The 17,937-nt window shown below is 32.3% G+C and overlaps 1 protein-coding gene across 15 annotated transcripts in view; it reads right to left on the bottom strand.

Moving 5' to 3' along the window:
* Positions 1–17,937, bottom strand: part of LOC145969851 (zwei Ig domain protein zig-8) — a 109,822-nt gene that overhangs the window by 85,333 nt on the left and 6,552 nt on the right. Inside the window, exons 1-4 of one of the 15 annotated variants that reach the window (XM_083096132.1) lie at positions 17,527–17,856; positions 17,061–17,146; positions 10,248–10,633; positions 9,985–10,156 (exon numbers count right to left, since the gene is read on the bottom strand). In XM_083096132.1, coding sequence (XP_082952258.1) covers positions 9,985–10,156; positions 10,248–10,382 — 307 coding nt within the window. In that variant the 5' untranslated portion in view covers positions 10,383–10,633; positions 17,061–17,146; positions 17,527–17,856. The other 14 variants (XM_083096136.1, XM_083096141.1, XM_083096133.1 and 11 more) reach the window with 14 other exon arrangements.

Here is a 17,937-nt window from a genome sequence, read left to right as displayed (position 1 = left end):
GTCGCAAAACGAAAAAAGAGCTCCACGTGGCGCCGAGTTCAGCGTGCTAGCGAAAGCTCTGTGACAAATTCACATGCAGAATAAATTATATCCGACTTTGTATATACGTGCGGCGCCGTGTTATATTCAACAGTAGTCTTTGCATTCATTTCTCCTTATATGTCGGGCACTTTTTGACAAGCGAGAATATTTTATTAGTAGTATGTTCATAAATCAAAGCTTTTAAAATTAAAATTTAAAGTTAAAATTTTTCAATAATTATCGTTATAAAAAATCACTTTTTTATTAAAAATCACTTAACTTGTTAAATTATTCATATCAACGATGTTTGTTAAACACGAAAAAAAATCAAGTTTCAGTTAATATTTATTAATTGAAATTTGAAAGAATTCGATAAGAACATCCATCGAAGCTTTATTTTCCCATCGAGCATTTTTATAACGCATCCATTCATAATTACGCGTCATTAAATATAAATAATGACGCGGGGATCTCAGCAAATACTTCGTTGAAAAACGCGCTCTAGGCCCTATGCCTGGAATGTCGCTTACTGAGTCATTTTTCACGTTCGTACGAACGCCACGGCAGCGCGAATGCATAAAACGACAACAAGAAACGTACACGTCCGACTCTACCAGCCAGGCCGATGGAAGAAACCATGGCAAATGCTTTCCGGAAATCCATTGGCCCGTCAGCGGGCGCGTATCGGGGCTGAAATTGTCGAAGGAACGAAAATAAAGACAGAACTCTCGCGCGCGGTCAGAACGAAGACATAGATAGATCGATGGAAGGATTTTTATTGCCTGCACGGAGAGATTTTTAAGAAATTTTCTAAGAAATGTAGGATAATTTGCACCAGATAGCGTTAATTTTGAAATCGCCATTGGATAATATCGTCGAGTAATGAACTATTAAACACATTCATACATCTACAAGCTTTTTTTAAAAATTATAAGTTATAATCTTCTATAAATTTATTATTTTTTATATAATGTGCAATTGAAATAAACATTTAGGTCCCAGCAAACTGAGCATCTGATCTATTTCTCATTATTTCGTGCATTGTTCTGCAAATTCCCGCAAATTTAAAGAGTCAATTTTTTAAATCCTTTAAATTGATTATAGATATATGTTACAGATATTTATTTTTATTCCGTTATCGTAGTATTTGTATTAGTTACATGCAAACAACGTACTCTGCAATTTTACAAATAATTGAATCAGAGGTTTAATCATTTCCACAATTCCAACAGCGATACACATAGTTCAATGGTACACGCGCTTGAAACACTACATATTCTATGAACAATGCTCGGAAAATTATGGCACAATACAGTACAGACTACACAATATACGCTTGGCACACACACACACACAATCCAGTATTCATATGAGTAGTAATAGAAGGCTGTGACGGTATTCTCTAATAAATAATAGAATTTTGATAAGAAGCATAATGAGTAATACGATTCTGATTAAGATGAATTATATTGCAATATTCTGCAATTAGTGATCGATCTAGATACTGAAGAGAGGATAGAGCTAATTTTTTTTTAATTTTAAAAGAGAGCTAATTTCATTTAATTTTAAAAGAGAGAGAGAGAGAGAGAGAGAGAGACAACAACATAAAATTTTATCGAGATCGAATTATGCTCGCAATGTCGAATTTTAAAATGTATCCCATAGAGAATTTTAGATATTCTTTACTAAAACATTGTTCGACTTAAAATATCGATTTAAAAAAAAAATCTTAGAACAATGTATTCTTCTTTGAAAAATGTATTCTTCTTTATTTTTTTTGAAAGAGAACGCGAGATTTTATTTATTTCCTTCGTTCTATTAACGGATCGTGACAAGCCAGTATTTATAGACTGTCTCAATTCATCCAGCGACAATTCGTTATCGTTCGCACTATAATTTTACCACAATACCAAAGTTTCCCCTAACTAAGCGTCCCTAAAATGTCCATCACACGTCCTTTCCAGCATGCAGAATTCGCGAGTCCCATCATCTATGTCAATCGAATTCCAGTCACGCGCATAGACATCGATCTAACGTACCGTAATTAATCTATAAATAGCATGGAACGGTGGTGTCACAAGGACGAAATGGGGATTCGAGCGAACTTCGTCGACGAGCCTGGGAAAGGGCTTGCCAAGCCCTCGCTGGCAAGCACTAGACCGATACACGGATTGTAACCCGTTAACTCGACTGTGCTACTGTGATTTAGAGGCATCTCGCGTGAATGTGTCGCGCGCGAATACGGATCTGCTGCGACAAACGAATGTTTTCCTGTTTATGTGAAGTCGCATCCCCGATGAATCGACTGCGGGACTCCACTCTTTTTCACTTAACCACTCTTTTTCCCCGCGTTGTATCGATGTCTAGTGCGCCCAATTCGTTCCAGTTTCATCGACACTTCCACAGGATTTCATGGCACGATTAACACAGTAACATCAGAGTTAAGTCTCTTTTAAGTTTATTTGAATGCATCTTTGGAGAAAAGATAGATTTCAAGCAAATGATTTTGCTTCAATCGATCAAAGAGTGAGCATTTCGGAAAATACAGGGTGTCCCGAAATTAACGCTTGATATTTTAAAGGCAAATTCTCTGGCCAATTTAAAAACGATTTTTCCTCAGCGAAAATGTCGCGGCACTAATAGTTTTCGAGTTATAAACGATTGAAAATAAAGGGTTTTTCGCAAACTAAGGCTTATGGGAATAAAATATTAATAAAGTCACATTCTTTAGTTAATTTTAGGTAGAGTTTACTTTAATAGAATTTTAATTTAAGGCTTAATTAGAAAGATACATGATGACAAAAATTGGGAATATGCAAAAAATAATGATCTCCCTCGACATTTTCGCTGAGGAAAAATCGTTTTTAAATTGGCCAGAGAATCTGCCTTTAAAATATCAAGCGTTAGTTTCGGGACACCCTGTATAACTAGAGGAAATATTTGTTTATACTTGAAGACAAAATATTCGTTTCTATTATTAAAATATTATTATTAGAAATACTATTCATTTCCATTATTAAAATATTATTAGAAATATTATTAGAAATACTGAATGAAAAGATATATGATAAAAATTATATGTTACGTATTTGTTTAATTAATTGTGAGTTAATATCTGTTAGCTTATTTAATATTTTTTTTAACAGCGATGATTTTAATATTTCAAAATTTATAGTATATTTGTGCTTTATGTTTTTAATTTAACACAAATTTTTATGTTAATATCTTGTGTTAATATTAAATTAAATTTCGCTTCATATAATCTATTTCATGTAGATTTATTATGCTGTGCTTAGATGTTTGCCTTTTTTATGAACTTAATTATTAATAAAATTTCTTCTTTTTTCTCTCTCTCTCTTTCTCTCATATCATGGACTATATCATTGATTTAAATTAATATCAGTGCATTGATATACAGGGTGAGCCATTTTAATTAACGCACGCAATTATTTCGGAAAGAAAGCATTTTAGAGAAAAATGTTTCAGACAAAAGTTTTATGGTTTCGAGGGGGCCATAAGATGGTATCATTGGTTTGACACTGAAGAGTCATTTGAAGGTCACGTGAAGGTCACTTCAATTTTTTTAAATGGAACACCCTATATATTTTTGCACACTCTTGTAGCTTATCTCGAGAGCTTTCCAAAACACTATAATTAAGTACCTTTTCGTTAAGTACTTTTTGAGTTATGAGGCTTGAAATAATTTCTTAATTTTACATAAACCGTAAAATATCTTGTAAAATATTCATTTTTCGATTATCTTACCTTAATACTTTTACGTACAAAATAATGAGAGGAATCAACTGGTGTAAAGAAAACACATAGTTGTTTTGAAGAAAAAATATATAATTTGCAATTAACAATTCCATATTTTTTCTTAAAAACAACTATGTGTTTTCTTTACATCAGTTGATTCCTCTCATTATTTTGTACGTAAAAGTATTAAGGTAAGATAATCGAAAAATGAATATTTTACAAGATATTTTACGGTTTATGTAAAATTAAGAAATTATTTCAAGCCTCATAACTCAAAAAGTACTTAACGAAAAGGTACTTAATTATAATGTTTTGGAAAGCTCTCGAGATAAGCTACAAGAATATGCAATGACAAATAGTAGGTTCCATTTAAGAAATTGAAGGTGACCTTCATGTGACCTTCAAATAACTCTTCAAGGTCAAACCAATGATACCATCTTATGGCCCCCTCGAAACCATAAAACTTTTGTCTGAAACATTTTTCTCTAAAATGCTTTGTTTCCGAAATAATTGCGTGCGTTAATTAAAATGGCTCACCCTGTATATCGAAAAACATGTATAAGTTCTAATGCAAGTGTATGTAAGTGTATAAGTCTATAGCATATATGTACGTCTCTATCTGACTTTGTGAATAAAATCAGTGGATTAGAAAAAATCTCCAATTTGTCTTTGCTGTTCCTCGCGCATATATTTGCGGATACACGCAACAGCCCAAACTGTTTGAGTATCCAGGAATGTATCTATAAAATTTGCTTCGCGAGATTGGCTCGAGATAAAATAACAAGAAGCGAGAAAGTGCAACAATGTTGCTTTACCTTGTTTAATTTAACGTGTAAATCTGCGGAAATAATATTGCCTAGTGCCCGACGTGGCATTTATCTCATTGTTATCGAAAGGTATTACGTGTAATGCGTGAAATTCGTTTTGTATAGAAGAACAAATGTTTTCACATCATTATAAATCGCTTATGCAATTATAATCATTTGTCATACAAATAGGTGTAGAATGTTTCTCCGGTGAAGCTCATATGAAATGACAGTCTTTCGAGAAAATGTCGTTATATTTATTTTTAATTGTATTTAATTGGAAAATTATATCTAATGGATCAAGTATATTAATTTGAATAAAATATTGCGATATTTCGAGCGCAGTTTCTGCTGTTTCAGGAGAAAAAAAAGGCGAAATTTCCTCCGAGATATCAACGAGACGCTTTCGCGAGACACGTGTCGCGTCGTAACATCGTTCCCTGATGCTGGACGTGTCCGCGCGAATTTTTGACCGCGATTCGAAACGTTCTGACTTCTAATTAGCGCGGCTCATCCGTCAAACGGAGCGCGACGGGGGCCGAATTTCGCCGGGGTTGCTGTCGACGCCCGAGTAAGAAGGAGGTTAAACCGCAATCCGCCCAGAAGTGGCGGTGAATCATTCTATGAGCATAAATTAGCGCCCCGTCACAACGCCGGTTAATTAATTAAGGTAAATCGTCCTAAGCGTAAGTAACTGCCGGCGCCCGGGCTACTCCTCGCTCGCTTCCACCGCGATCCTCTTTATGGCTAACCGCGCGATGCGTTTCCGACACAGGAACCGAGAACGCTGCGAGTTTTGTTTTCGGTTGTCTCGATGTCGAGTAACTGCGTTTCGCGACGCTTTGCAACCCGACCGCTCGATAGTCCCTGCCGGGGACAGCAGTTACCAAACTTTTGCAAGTCGTCTGTCCTTTTTGAGATCATGTGTCTCGCGAAACCGCAAATTTTCGAGCAAAATACAGAGTCGTGTTCTTCCTCCATTTTGCAATGAAATTTTAATTTTTTTGTACACCCCGAACATTACTTCATGATAATTCATTGATTAATCTTGTTTATTACTGTCAGTGTATTTTCTTCAGAGCGAGCTAGAGAGCATAACACAAGAAATGAGAAAAAGCAATACTTTTATTTCGAATTAATGTTGCATTCAACTGTTTGTGTATTTGCTCTCACTGCGAGCAAGACAAATCGAGTTGCAGCTCGTTCTATTGATAGACACGCGGTTCGTTTCCGCCAGACGAATACAGTAGAGGATAGTTTGTTTTTGGTTCTCCCTTTCGGCGATACGTTGCTAGCATTGTCTCGGGGAAAATCGAGCAGTAGTGAATCGAATTTTCTGCCCCACCGTTACGGTAAATGTAAAACAGCTTCTCCCCTTTGAAGAGGCTGCTATCCTGCTATTTCTGGTAGCTTTATATTCGTGCGATTATCTAATAGACTGTATCGCTCACAAATTGCTTTGAGCTTTCAGTTTCATAGAAAATCGGATTGGTAAATGATCAGAATTATATACATGTGTATATATATGAAAAGATATTTATAATGTTATTCTATGAAAAGAGAGACAAATTTATATATTCGTATATTTGAATTTTTCATAAAAATTGTTTTTTGTCGAATTAAAATATGTTAAATAAAAATACAAGTAAATTGTATTTTATCTAAAAGATAAAAATTATATTTTTCATAAAGCGAATAAATTCACTTCGAGCTTAGGGGGCATCAGATTTAAATATCAGTTAAATATTATCCCGGTTTAGATGTTCTCCCCACGTGTGGAAATCAACACGGGACCCGAATAGTTTAGATCGCTAAAACCAGATGTTTAGTTTGCAGGGAACTTCAAATGTGACACTCGGTTCAAGAAACCAATTAATGCACCTCTCTTGTTCCCTCAGAGGTAAGTAAACTTCGCACAAGCACTTGACCAAGACTAACAATAAGACTATCTGCTATGTTTTTCAGCGCAATACCTCATCTGAGAATTCAGGTATTTAAACTTTGAAAAACTTGTTTAATATTTTAAATAAGATTTATAATACATAAGATTGAAAAAGTTATAATGTAGTAGAAAAGAAAAACACCGGTAATTTCTCAAGGGTAAAATTAAATTTCTATTTTGACATGCGTGAAATTGTTATAAACAATACGCATTAAAGAATTTCATTTATAATATATAACATTCCATTTATAACACTAAAGAATTTAATTTATAACATGTTATATTACCTGAAAACTAATTTATTTAAGCTTTAATGTACAAATGTACGAACAATATTTGATATTGAAGAGGATCAAGCTGAGCGCAGCACATAAAAGCGTAAGCTATCACCCGTATTTCCTTTGACACAATTTTACACAGTCGCGTGCATTTAGAAACGTTGGAATTTCACGAATGCACAAACACATGTGTACGTGTGCTTTTATAGTAGCATATGGTCGTCATAAAGCCAATGCTCCATAAAAACATACGTTACAGAAAAAAGGCGTTGGCGTCGCAAATCCCAATATCTTACTTTCTTGCGCATCGTTATTTTGGCTGCAAAAATAACATGGCATCATTTGAAAAATATTTTTCACAAAGCATTAAAATTTCTATCACACATCATTATAATTATAAAAGAAAGCTTTTTATTGTAAAAAGCTTTCTTTCATAATTATAATGATGTGTGATAGAAATTTTAATGCTTTGCGAAAAATATTTTTCAAATGATGCCATGTTATTTTTGCAGCCAAAATAACGATGCGCAAGAAAGTAAGATATTGAGATTTGCGACGCCAACGCTTTTTCTCATTTATAAAATTTTAATTTAATTATATATAATATAATATTTTAACATATCTTTCTGCATATAAAATTATTATTATATAATAACTATAATATAATAGCTATTTTATTATAATATAGCTATAATACACATATAATAGCTACTGTTATATTATATTATAACATATATATTTATTTATATTCAAGAACGCGAAAAATAATTTAATATTTGATACACATACGCGTGTTTATTTACACGTGAATATAATATGTTTTTGAAGGTGTACAATAAATAATATTCTATTATTGTGTAATAAAAAAAATATTTGCATGATTTTCACACGTGTGTAAAATTGCTATATTTTATTTCTGAAAAGAGAATTGCGGAATTCACTTTTCTCCTTACCTTTGAGTGAAATGTCAAAGGGAGAAATATAATAGTAAAGATTTGAGTGAAAATAGACTGGGAAATATGCACTCAGAAAGAAACACGCGGAATCGAGACACGAAGTGCCAGCCAGCGTTACTTGCGAATTTAATTCTAGCTTTACAAATCCTGAGCGTACTGTAGACAATTACGAGATAATTGTTAATACGACTTGCAATTTGCACTACGGCTGGTGCCGCGCCTCGTTTAAACTCTCGTGTGCTTAATTAGTTCCTATTTTGCCTGTGAAGCGTTACGGGTTGCATATCTCGACGCATAGAGTCGTGTTCGCGTTCGAGTGCGTCTGAGGACATCCTCTAATACTACCCTCACGTTTTACAAGAGCCGTTTCTCTTAATTTATATTTCTAGTCACGCTCTTCCGACGTTAAAATGAAAGAATGCATAAACTTATATTTTTTTTAAATTTATAGTAAATCTGAAACGAGATTAAGGGAAAAGTTTTAGGTACAAAAATTAAATATATTCAAATTTACTATCACATATATAAAAAAATGTAAGAATAATTGTATATAATAAAATTATAAGACATTTTAATTAAAAAATCATAAAATACTATAAATGAAAAAAAGATCAAAAGATCGGCCTAAAAGTCATGCAGTATTGACATAATTTTATATATCTAAGAATGGAAATAATTTAGCGAAAAAAGTTATAATTATCAGTCACGATATATTGGTTTTATTATGATATTATAGTGACCGAATTAACGACGTATTTCTATTATAGCTCTGTCGGATCTGGTAAGTCTATTTTTAATGGCACCAGTGCTCGAATTGTCTCAGAAGTCTAAATGTATTTTAGTTAGCCTCTCACAAATATGCATGTTGCAGATTTTGTCATCAAATTGTTTGTAATATATTATTACGCGAATCTCTTGTAAAATTAAATGACTTAAATAAAATCATATATAAAATCATAAATTTAATTACATCAAGAATTTATGTGAAAAAACTATAAGTTTTAAACATTGCAATTATTAATTTATTACACATTAATTACAAATTAAATTAAAGTGAGTCAATAATATTTACACCTCTTTTTTATATATGTTTAATTTAGTAAAATTTGCTCTTTAAATAAAATATTATTATCACTACATCACACATTATTAAATAACTTTAAATTATTATTAGACAAAATAACATGTATGAACTTTTAAAAATAAATTCAATGTGATGCTCTGTATTTTCATTATGTACACCAAGTGTTATTGCTTATTTCATCCCATCTTAGTGACTTTCTCATTATAAAGTTGAAGTACGGCAAGCATCACGAACGACATTAAACTAATCTTTAAAAGATGGAGATGACAGCGCCCAAGGCGGGCGGCAAAGATTTGTGGGAAAAGTTTTGCAAAATTGAGACCACGCGAGGCTTGATGAGCACCATGATTTATGCTCTTCATTTCTCAGGTGAGACCGCGAGACCTTATATTAAAGAACGACTGCAGAAAAGTTCCACTTCCGCATTCTGCATCAGCGACGTAGAAATCATATCGTCATTATGCTCGGCATTGCTGACGGTGGTAGTGTCATTTGTGAGTTATTTTCTAGCGAACAACAACAGATTTTTATGATGAAATTGTACTATACTAAGATTGATAGAAATAAAGTATTTGCATAATATTTGCTAAAAGTCAAAAACTCTGCTATAGCATATCTTAAAGCCAATAAAAAAACTTATTAGTAAGTTTTATTTAATTTAATTTTTATTTAATTTTATTTATTTAATTTTATTTAATTTTATTTAATTAATTTTATTAATTAAATATAATTTAATTTATATAAATTAATTTAATTTAATTAATTTATTTAATTTTATTTATTTAATTTTATTTTTATTTATAATTAAATGAATTTATAATTTATAATTTTTGTTATTAAATAAATTTATAGTTAAATAAATAAGAAATAAATTAAAATGTTACCTATAAAGAAATAATATTAGAAATACACTACCGAATGGAATCAAAGATACCCGATAGAAAAATGAGCACATGTTATGCGTTAAAAAATTGATGTTATATTCACGCATGTAAGATTCGGAAAACTATAATTTTACAAATGACCGATAACTGCATGAATTATGCAATTGCTCTGACAAGGAAAGCTCGTGTCGCTGAAATATAGAAATTGGAAGACGACGAAATATCGCGCGGTCATAAAAAGAATCATCGATACTAACCGGTGAAAATAGCACCCGGCAGCGAAGCGCAGATAGTCAAGTACACCAGCAATATTCCTCGAGCTTGACACACCTTCTGGCAGTAATCCAACTTTTTCCCGTTCGGTAGGCCACCACCGATTCTCCTTAGCCCCTTCATCGTGCCGCATAGTTTTCGTTCCAACCACGTAAACTGCGCGCGTTACACCCGGATTAGAGCGCGAGAAGTTTAATAATGCTTAACGCGCGTGCTTTCTCTCTTCCTTCCTTTCTTACTTACTTACTTCCTTCCTTCCTTCCTTCCTTCCTTCCTTCCTTCCTTCCTTCCTTCCTTCCGCCTGGCTTTCGATTCTCGCACACGTGACGCAAGATTTCGTAACGATCTTAACGCGCGTGCCGCAGATGCGAGCTGCATTCATTAATAGGATGCGATTGCATCGGGCATGGCGAATAGTTACACTGCACACGCAGCCAGCTTACGAACGATACACACGAAGCGATCTTTCTTTCTCACAATACGGTTTGTTATTGTAGCACTTTTCTCTCGTGTTGCACGGAGAAATTACACTCGTAAATGAATCCACTGAACTTTTGGCACAATCCAAATTCACTGAAACTAATTCCCCCACTTTGCGCATAAAAAACGTTTAATTTCTGTTTTATGATTTCTCTAGAATAGTATTTTTTATGTTGGCATGAGATGTATAATAATTAGAAATAATTGTAAAAACAAAATTTATGTATTAAATGTGTGAAATTTCTCTCAACGATGAAGGATGCACAGGTGACTTTGTTCAATATATATGTATATATAATTATTTTTAGAGATTATATGGAAACAAGCAATTTTAAATTCTTTTATTTTTCTATTACGTTGCAGAATATCTTATTTATCTAAGGATGCACTTCAAGATAGGTATTTTGGAACACTGCCAGCAAAATTCTATATTTTCTTTTGATAACATTTATGATGTATAGATATGTAACTTTTTCGGGGATAATAATTTCGAATTGGATATTTATCCTTACACAATTTTATATTTGCAATTATCTGTCAAATTTTTATAATATAGATAATATAAAATAAAGATATCTACGTATATATAAAACAACAGTAAGCCAAAATAAAGTAATATAACTTAATTACACATATTTCAAGTTATTTATATTTTCTTTCAATTAATTTACAAATAAACATCATCAAAAAAACCTAAAACTTTTAATTAAAATATTATTATTTTCATCTATATTATAAAAAATATATATTAAAATATATACTTTTCACAGATATTGATTTATCTATGACAATAATCGATCGGAAAAGTACGCGGCGCATTTAAGACATAAGAATGTGAATCGAGATTGAATTCTAATTGCATCTTTTATCATAGCAGAGAATTGAAATTCATCGCGATGGAGACAACGTGATGTGTGGAACGTGGTATAAGTTGTCGTACACTTTTCGCCACGATAACTAATTAACGAACTTCCGTTTCGCGATAGCGATACCTCGAACCGCATCATTAATGCTAAATTTAACGCGCTGTCACTCATCCAACATAGTAAGATCTGGCAGCATGATAAATGACATCCGTTTATGCGATTTCAGCATGTCTCTGGCATGCGATACCAACAATAAGATTCGGATATGCGATGTATTATACCTGTTCGCTCATATGAATGCATTACGTTTGTCATAAATTTTGGCAGTTAATTTTCGCGATTATTCACGTTGCTCACAATAAAATGGATCAGCACGGAGTTAAATGGCGGCGAAACGGCCATCTAAATTTCTACATCATACCATCATTACGAATGGATAACAGTAATTTACACAACGCTTGCCAGAGTAATTTTCTAATTATTCCGTTTATATGATTATGTAGATAATAAAGACCGTATATTAGCTATGTAATTCCTAAAGAAACTGAACTCATTATGAATATTTAAGACAGAATTCCATTTGCCACGATAAAATCTACCATTTTAAATGGTTAAATTAATTTATGATGACTAAATTATTACTTTAATTTATATGATTAAATGATTAATTTATATGACTAAAAATTGGTTGAAGCGAAAAGAGCGATCTCTGTTTCGTTAATAATTCTTACGCGATTTATATTCTTTATTTAGAACAAAGACATGTTTTAATTTGTGAGGGAAATTAGCTATTGTAAATTTAAGTTAGATTAAATCAATGAATCAACTTAATACCGGCTGTGTCCATTAAATATCGTACATTTATTTTTACTATAATATTCATAACGCGACTTTTTCATATACTTGCTAAAATGATATTACTTGTTTAATAGGAACTTTTAATTCCACGACGATTCCTCAGAAATAATTAATTATACAATAACATATATTTGATATATTATATTTCAAAGATATATTATATTTTTTTATATATTATATTTCAAAGATAAATTGTTAGTGGTCGCATAACGAAACAGACAAACGTATTGCAAAAGATGTTTAGATATTTTTTATACAATAATTATAACTTTGCGACATATGTAATCTTTCCGTAATTAATAATGTCGAGCTTAAAACAGGATCAATTGTCAATCACTGTAATCCTAACGTAATAATAAATTGCTATATATTAAATTTTGTTCGATTTTAATTAAAATGTGTAGCTATTTCTGTATTCAGTAACAACGTTACTGAATTTTATCCGCATGTAGGTTAATTGGGGGCGGATGGATCGTGGAAGCAGCGCGTTTCACCTCTAACTATGCTTCAAAACAACCTCGTTAATTTCCATCTAAAAGTCTCGATTTTCCGCTAATGAACACATTTCTGGTCAAAGACTTATTGATCCCTGGCATACAAAAAGCAACACAGTTGCGCTATATGGAAGTAAATTGATCCTGTTCAAATTAAACCGCAGTTAGATATAATGACAGTTCTCCATTAATTAATTCGTCAGATGGCTTTATAACGGCACATTGTCGTCATTATCATTGTTTTCGAGATCTCTATATGTCAGAAAATTTGGGGAATTACTTTATGGGCATGAAAAGAAATACTTTCTTTATGACCCAAGTTAAAATAAATGTGTGGAACAGCTCAATGAAAAAATATATTACGATAGAATTTATTTTTTAATATAAAATATGACCATTCTCATATTTGCAATTCGAACGCATTTAAATTTCTCGAAACAAAATTTTCATTTTACAAAATCATTATTACAAAAAAAAAAGAAATTATTCTTTCAAAACTATTCATCAATAAAATATTCAATAAATGATAACGAGAAATTTAGAGATAAAATAATATCACTTTTAATTGAAAATAGTGGTCAGCTTCGCGAAAAATCTAAATTTTGGTATTGATTTTTGGTTCGATAGGATAACTATTTTTTTTTATCAATAAAGATGTGATCAATAAAAACGTTATTCTGCGAGTGTGAGTTGCAATATCTAAAATGTTTAATTTTACTGTTTCGATCGAAAACTCGGAAACACGCGGTCACAAAAAGTATACCGACTTGAAAATATTATGATGTAATTTAATGAAAAATGTGTCAAATTACATAAAATAAAACGGTAAACCCAAAATATAGCGATATCTACATCAAAAATAAAATAAATTTTGTTTTTAACATCGATTAATTTATACAATAATGAAAATCATACAGATAAATTTCAATAAATAAAATGCGTATATAATATATATATATATAAGCAATTGTGACAAAATGTATAACTCCTCCAGGGCTTACAGGAGTACGCGTTTAGCAAACCTGAAGTACCCAAGCGACCTAATGCCGGAAGGTTTTTTAAGACCAGACCATTCAAATCTACTAAAATTTAAATAAGAAAAAATAATAATATACGACTTGAGCAATGTCAATCTTTAAAATATTAGTATTAAAATTATGAAATGTTCCAAATCAAATTTTCTTATTCACGATCCATTATTTTTTTAAATTGATTTTACTAGTCTTGAATTGTCTAATAAAGCTTCTATAATATTATTATATATTAAAATCATAAACGTTTATTTAATAATTACAAGTATAAACTGAAAATCTCTCGATAATAAAAATATCTTATGAAAATTTCTCTCTCCCCAAAGAATAAAACAATAATAATGTTAATAAAAACTGAATTAATATTGGGACAAACATATAAATACATTTGAAAAAAATCATAGATAAAAGAAAATTCTTTTTTTCCTATGGAAGAAAAATTTGTATTTTATATAAAATTCTATTTTTTTTATATTCTGTGTACTACATATCTTATTTTTATCTAGAAATATTATTGTAAATAATGTATTTGTACTCATAGTGGAATTGTGCTTTCAAAAAATAACATACTAAAAATAGAATTCATAAACCACTGCGCATTTTACATACTCATATAACTTGGAAGTTTACGTCGCAAATTAGTGAAACGACTACAACACCGAGCTATTCATAATATTTTTCGTTGCAAGTATGCATAACTGCATCTAATCTTGTTCTAGTATCTCGCACTGTAATAAAATCTGTAATAAAAAAATTTCATATATTTATCAAGAATTTACAGTTTTATAAAATCAAAATGTTTTTCAAAATCAGATACATTTCTCACAAAAGTATATCAACTTGAGGAAAATAATTTTTTTTAGATTGTATTCTTATCCTATCTTGAATATTTTTCATAAACTTCTAAGACCGCGTCTGGAAAACCATCATTTGTCCTCAGAGTATATGTGTGTGTGTGTGTCTGTTGAGTATGGAGATGGCGCCGGGTCAATTTTAAGATGCACCGCGATGCAGACACAAAGGGTAGACGCCGACCTCGTGGACAATAGCAATGCTGATGCAAGACAGCAGGCGCAAATTATCCCTGGGAGGTATTATTAATTAATGCCCTTGTTAAGCTACGGAGCTTGATGGGGAATGAGCGAAGGAGTGAGATGCGGGCTGGAGATAGTGAGCGAGTGTGTTGCACAGGTGTAGAGTGTGGGACATAAAACTGAGGGCGCATAAAACGTCTATGTGTAGCGTATGTACCTACGTGTGCGCACACGATAACATGGCGTGAATGTACGACATGCAGCGTACAAGCACGCTGGGAATAACGAAATTTTCAGGACGAGACAAATTAAAATTCAAATACTTATATGACATCATCAAGCGAGAGAAGGCTCACGCAAATAAAACGAGAGCAAAAAATAACATTGAGTAATTTTTGTGAAAAAGCGACGCGAATACATAAAAATGAATTTTCTCAAGGACTAGGAATAAATTTTGAGTCAGAAAAAAATGAAGATATATGTACAGAATGTGAAGCATACTTCGTAGTAAAAATGGAACGATATATTGTGTTTAAATAAATCGAAAAATTTCTCTCATTCAAAACTTGGTTCTTGATTCGAAGAAAGGTATAATTATAAAGATTGAAAAATTGATAATATCTTGCTTGCTTTTTCTCTCTCTTTCTCTCATAGACTCTCTTGGATTAAATTAAATATCTTATCATCTTTTTTCTCAAAATAAAAAAAAATATTATTTATGTCCAACAATTCATTTAATCTTATCTTAGAAACAAGTAAATCTTTCTTCGATCTTCTAAGTTTCACAAGACTATTTAAAAGCGGATGGAACTGCGAGATCTTGCGACCTTTACATCCACATGTTATTTATATCGAATACATTCCCAAGAACACGCGTATACAGGACGCCGACAACGGCGTTTTTCTCCTTTCTCTTTCCTTGTCGCCGTCCTACATAATTACCGAACTTAATTAAAATTTTAGAGATGAGAGAGAGAAGGCGAAAGAGGTAATGATGTCAAAATCGTGGCTGGGGGAGATGGGACTGTCGACACATTTGAACATGTATTAGTTCCAGGAGAATGAAGCTTGAAACGACGCACGTTAAAACGCGTCGCGGGTCGCCCGTGATGACGAAAAAGGACTCAGAGATTTGCGGACGGTTCTAGTGGAGTAATTTTAGCAACGGCAGTTCAGGTGACTTCTCCACGAAAGGACGAAACTTTTTCGACATCCGCTTGCCTTTTTATTCTTCTTGATGGCAGGGCGGCGGTATAGGGCGCGGCTTTGTGGTTCGAAGGGTCGATGTTGTCGACAGTATTGGTTTGCCTATTTCACTTTACAGTATCGAAATTTCCGCCGAATGTCAAGCTTTATGTTTGCACACTTCCTCTTGTGGACGTTTTGAGTTTTTGCTTAAATAAACTGTATGGCATGGTCTTGCAAATTTAATGCTTCTATTCAAAAGCATTGACATTCTTGTTCGCGTGTAAAATAAAATGATATATGAAATAAAATAAAAGAGACTATTCACTTTTCTCCAATATTTTGACACTGCATATTTAACAAAAGGAAAATCAATGCATCGCTTACAGATCGAAAAATCCGAGATAGGAAACAGAAATATCTAATAGTTTGAAAAAACTATTAATTACTATTAATTAATACGTATATCAACTTTATATATATTTAAACTTTTACTGCCTTTAGTTAACTCCGATATATTTTATTTTTTGTGTAATATAATTCGTATTAAATTTATCTTATACTAATTATTTAATCTTATAAAAACAAAACTATTTTATCTTTTAGATTTGTTGAGATATTTATCAAGTATTGTTTAGCAATATTTTAAACTCATATTTAACAATATTTGTGGAACAAATTTATAATAACACTATTTCTAAAGTAAACAATGTGTCTTTCGTCACCACTCTCGGACCCTCATCAAGCTATCGCATTTTCCACCAACCCCTCGAGTTCTCGTGCAATTGGTTTTTCGTGTTCCAAGCACTTTGCTGTCCTCGAAATCCTAATTTCTCGTTTTTCATTCCCTCACCACCGCTACCCGGAGCGAGTGAGCGTTTCTCCGATAGTGCGATGCCCACGGAATCTCGCTATTGCGTTCCGCTTGATTTCCAGGTTTGTGACGAAAAGTACGGAAAATGGTAGAGAATTGTGGAATCTGTGTAAACAGGTCGGAGCTGTGCGTACTGTGACAACTTTTATTTGCTTTTGGTATTCTGGTCCGGCTCCATCTCCTTCTCTGTGTATTTAAAATTAGTCGTTTGTCATTCTGTTATTTTGGTTTTAATTACCGTCATGGAAATATCCTTCTCTGTATTTTTATCTATTTTTCCTTTTTATTTTTTATCGCATTCATCGTTATCTTTATCATTATTAACTTAAATTATTTCAATTTCATTAGTAATTTAAATTCTCATATTAATAATATATCGAGTTCGTTGCATATATATGTATGAAATTTTTTAAAAACATTTATAGAAAAAGATTATAAAATGGATATTTATGATTCGAAAATAATTCATAAAAATAAAATGTCGATTTTTTTATCTACTAAATTACTTAATTAAATTATTAAACATAAATATCTTTTAATATTTCATCGTTATATTTTTATAAGATTAGTTTGAGATTAATTATATTGTCAAACGAATTATAATAGTTCCATTTCCACTTATTCATGATTCCATCAGAGATTAAACAATGCAATGTATAATGATAAAAAATAAATTAATTTCCATTCATGACTTCATAAAATACTTTCTAGTCTATCTAAATGTGCACTAAATTAACACATATTTCCACGAATTATCACTGAGACGTCTTTCATATCCATATAACACCGAAGAACGATCGAGATAGATCAGAGCCGGCACATGTGATACCCGGAGCAGCATGCGAGACGCACTAAATCTCCTCAAGCTCCGTCTACAGTGCGGTACGCGGTCCCTCTAACAATAAACTTAGGTAAGCCGACGAATACGACGACGACGTATAACGTGCACACACGCGTGTCGACCGCACGCGTGACAAAACAGCCGTACGCACTGTGGGTGCGTGAGGCAAACTAGCCCCGCGTGGTGCCACGCACCGAGTACTAGAGACGATCCACTCGAGACGATACTGGTGTGCGTAGCCCACAATGATGACCGGTGTGAATTGTCGTCTCGT

This window comes from Camponotus vicinus, unplaced genomic scaffold (genome assembly GCF_025532165.1).
Source record: "Camponotus vicinus isolate PSW18456_S1 unplaced genomic scaffold, iyCamVici1.0 SCAF_4, whole genome shotgun sequence".
Classification (NCBI taxonomy): Eukaryota; Metazoa; Arthropoda; class Insecta; order Hymenoptera; family Formicidae; genus Camponotus; species Camponotus vicinus.
Note: the sequence above shows the minus strand (reverse complement) of the source record. Positions and strands in the feature narration are given on the sequence as shown.